At 48.8% G+C, this 3,732-nt stretch overlaps 1 protein-coding gene across 1 annotated transcript; it reads right to left on the bottom strand.

The window, feature by feature from the left end:
- Positions 1-233: 233 nt before the first annotated feature.
- On the bottom strand, positions 234-3,029 carry LOC121837740. Its single transcript, XM_042293534.1, has 5 exons — positions 2,895-3,029; positions 2,109-2,627; positions 1,805-1,985; positions 1,122-1,717; positions 234-974 (listed from the first exon to the last, which is right to left on the bottom strand). The coding sequence occupies exons 1-5, from the start codon at positions 3,027-3,029 to the stop codon at positions 234-236; spliced, it is 2,172 nt and encodes a 723-aa protein (XP_042149468.1).
- Between the last annotated feature and the right edge of the window lie 703 nt (positions 3,030-3,732).

The following is a 3,732-nucleotide window of genomic DNA, read 5'->3' as shown; positions in this document are numbered from 1 at the left end:
GGATGGGTCTTTTCTCTTTTTTATTCAATATGCATGTATCTAAGATATTTTCAAAACATGGAAAAACAGATGGCGCGCGACAGCTCTTTATGCAAATATCAAACCACTTGGTGAAAAACAAAAACAAAAAAACCTCGCGCTACATATAAAAGGCTCTTTACAATACCCTCTGTACACACACACACGCACACACACACACACATACGTCAGCTTGAAATGAAAAAAAAAGTGCTTCACAAAAAGCTCCAATGACCAAAAGGAAGAGTTGAAACGCCGTCAGAGTCGATGAAGCGCTTGTTGTCAAACGGGTTGAATCGTATCTTCTCCACGACAACAGTCATGTTCTCGCACAACTTACGAGCGATAATCCGCTGCGTGATCTTGTACAGAGTTTGTTGCTCGAGAGTTTGAACGTACAGCTCGTAGGTTAGCTTACGGAACTCGCATCTTTTCACCCCTTTCGCCCTCACGTAGTGCTCTCTAGAGGCTAGTTCCATCAAATAGAGTTCCGGTTTTAAACAAACAAATCCAAGAATGTGATCTTTTGGGAGCTCGCTTTTGAACACTCCTAGTTTCATTTTGTTTGCGGGAGAGAACAAAGGGTGATGGACTGGGTACCCAGAAGTATCCAGGTGAGTTTCGGCAAGGGTCGCGAGCTTCGAGTCGACATTCGGGTCGGTGATTTGGAGGATGAACGAGTCCGTGTCGCTGTACGCTGCGCGAGCGTCGGGGAAAACGCGCCTGACCTGCTTGTAGAAAAATTCGTACATGACCAGTTTGGACATCTCTAGGATAAAGAAGCCCGCGTACTCGGGTTTGTTCAAGTGTAGGGTTCTCTGGGAAAACTGAAAGATCACCACGGTCGGGCTAATTGCCGCAAACTGTCTGAGGTTAGGTTTCTGCAGGGTTTTCGGCACTTCGTCCTCGCTCACGCTAATGACAACGTTATTGTACTGACGTGGGTTTTCTATAGTCTTGCCATAAATTTAATTCATAATGAGCTTAGATAGGTTCTTTTGAAAGGCATTTGTCGCCTGTTTTCGGAGGTTGTGGTTAAAGTTGATGAAATCTTTAAGGAATGTACTCCGACTCTGCGAAAACTTCAATACGCGATGAATGACCTTTAGTTTTAAGCCCATTTCCAGATACAGCTTGAGATTTCGGTAGTGAATGATGTAATTGCGTTTCGGGTAAAAGGTGAGAAGCAACTTTCGCTTAGACTCTCGCTGGGGTAGGTGAAATTTTTCGACGAGCGCTTTTTGACAGGGTGAGAGCCATTCGAACGGGACTCCTCGTTCCTCGGGAGCCAGGGGAAAGTCCGCGTGCGAATCGTGTAGTTCCCGGGGGTAGTCAAGGTCCACGTCTAAAATGTAACCCTCGGGCTGTAAGTGGAGAGCGTCGATTTCCGCACGGTCTAACCAGCGAAAATCGGCGCATGGAAGGTGTTGTCGCATAGTGGAGGCGTACAGGCCGTTCACGTCGACGTCTAAAATTTGAGAAACCACCGTGTTCTGATTGAAACATGCGGTTCCTGACACATCAGCCCTCGTGTTACGAATAGCACATTGAACAATTCCTCCTCGCAGACCCGCTTCGATGAAGAGATACGCGTCCACGTCGTCGAGCAGCTCCAGTTTTACTTCAGTTTGTTCAAGTGCGCAGGCGAGACTGAGCGCGGGGAGGGAAACGTAGTGTAACGGATCGAGCTCGTACGTGTCTAAAGTTCATTTCTCGAAATTTTGGAACACTTCGGCGAGAAGTAGGCAGCCGAGATGCAGGTAGCGGTGACTGTATTCTCCTAGACTTTTGAAATTTGATGTTTCAAAGACGCTTTTGGCGTGACGATAGTCCTCCTCTGAAATTTGGCTGTTGTTAAGCTTCTTGTAAAGCGGCTCGCACGGCGGTAGCTCGGGCTCCCGGTAAGCCTCGAAACTGGTCACGTAGTCGCAGGGAAATACTCCTTTCCGCACCAGAAGCTCAACGTGCTGCGGAAAAGCCTGCTTTAGACAGCACAGGTTTTGTAGTCACTTGGAACGGAGGTCCTGAACCAGCGCGTCCAAGCTGGCGGGGAGAAATGCCAGACTGTCGAGAAACCGCAGGTTACCCACGTCGAGTCGATTAAATTGCTGGCAGCTAGTGGCGAGCACCTTAATATCTTTAGACTCGAATAAGTCGTGTTTCGGTAGGATAAAGGCCAGGTCATACAAATGGTTGTGCGCGAGCACTGGAATAACTTTCTTGTTTACTCTCAAATTTAAATTGCATCTCTGACACAACGACTGCCTGTACGATCCGCTGAAGTAGTCGTGATCTCTGACTTTTCTCTTTCGACTTCCGAACGATTCGCCACAAATCGCGCAGTGAGAGGCCGACGCGTGAGCCTCTTCGTTCACGCTCACCATTGGGACTTCCTCGCTTCGAATCCATTCGCCAATGAGCTTTGACAATTGATTAAGGATGGAAATGAACTTTTCCACGCAGTCCTCGCCCCGGTACAAAAACTGCTCGACGATGCCCGAGACCGTGGATCGGATTACGAGTAAGCAAAATGAACTGGGGACGTGCTTCTCGTAAGCCTGACCCATGTGTTCCGCTTCCAGAATGGCCTCGAAATCGTAGACGCGAAACTAGGGGAAAGGTTCCGTCGTGTGTGGGCTCCGGAAAAACAGCGCGTCCCCCTTTGCAGGACACACTGTTCGGACTGCCTTCTTTTCTTTACACAGCGATAAATGACTCCCCAGCGCAGTTCGAAAGCGAAAGCCTATCATACACCTTTTACAGCGAAAGCGGCGAGTGTGCCTGTTCGCGAAAAGTCCGGCAAAGTTGGTGATTAGAACAAAGTGATAGTCTATTAGGAGCAAATCCACGTGCTTCTCCCGCTCGCTATCGCTGACTTTGAGCGGGTAGACGAACCTTTGTTCTCGACCGTAACCGTACACGTTCACGGGCACGGAGTTTTTCCTCTCGAAAGCCTGTACGTCTTGCGGAAACGTCACTCGATACGCGGTGGGGAACCAATATTTGGTCATATGCTCTCGGTAGCAAGAAGCTCTCGATCGTTTATAGGGTACGGGATGGAGACCGGCGAGCACAGAAAACATAAAGCGCATGTTTCTTTCCGAGTCAGTGAGTTGCTCGGTCACATTCACTAGGCACTTTGCGCTTGGGAGTTCACCGGGCAACACGAAGCTTGCACAACCTACCGTGGGCGGAATGAAACGTCCAACGGTGATGGTGCAGGTCTGAATGGCGATGACGGCAAGCTCGGGTCCTCGTTCTTGATACTGTTAGAGGCGAGCAGAGATCTCGGCGCATGCAGTCTGTAGAGCATCGCGAATGCTACCTTCGGCCCAGACCGTGTGGACTAAGCAATGAAAGTAGTGCACGCTAAATTCGAATTCGTCGTCGCCATTGAGACGAGTCATTTCCACGTTTATTGTGATGAAAAAATGCAATGGCATTTTATAATGCCTAAAAACATTGGCCATTGCGTCGGACTGAAGCCGAAAATGCGTGGATACAAAATGAGACTCGTTGTCGCGCTCGTGCAAATGCATATCATAACGCGCGGTAAAGTTTCGAAAGGAGCACAGCGAGTTGATGAAGGGAAGGCAATCTTGCGGCGGGATATTGTGAATCTGGGCCAGGTGAACTTGTAATGACTCGGCGCTTTAGTATTGCTGCCGCTCTCGCGCATCGCGCAAGTGGCAGGTTACCATTTTTTTTCTTGTT

This window comes from Ixodes scapularis, unplaced genomic scaffold, assembly GCF_016920785.2.
Source record: "Ixodes scapularis isolate PalLabHiFi unplaced genomic scaffold, ASM1692078v2 PGA_scaffold4__175_contigs__length_147842914, whole genome shotgun sequence".
In the NCBI taxonomy this organism is placed as follows: Eukaryota; Metazoa; Arthropoda; class Arachnida; order Ixodida; family Ixodidae; genus Ixodes; species Ixodes scapularis.
The sequence above is the reverse complement of the archived record's forward strand: the minus strand, read 5'-3'. Positions and strand labels throughout refer to the sequence as shown.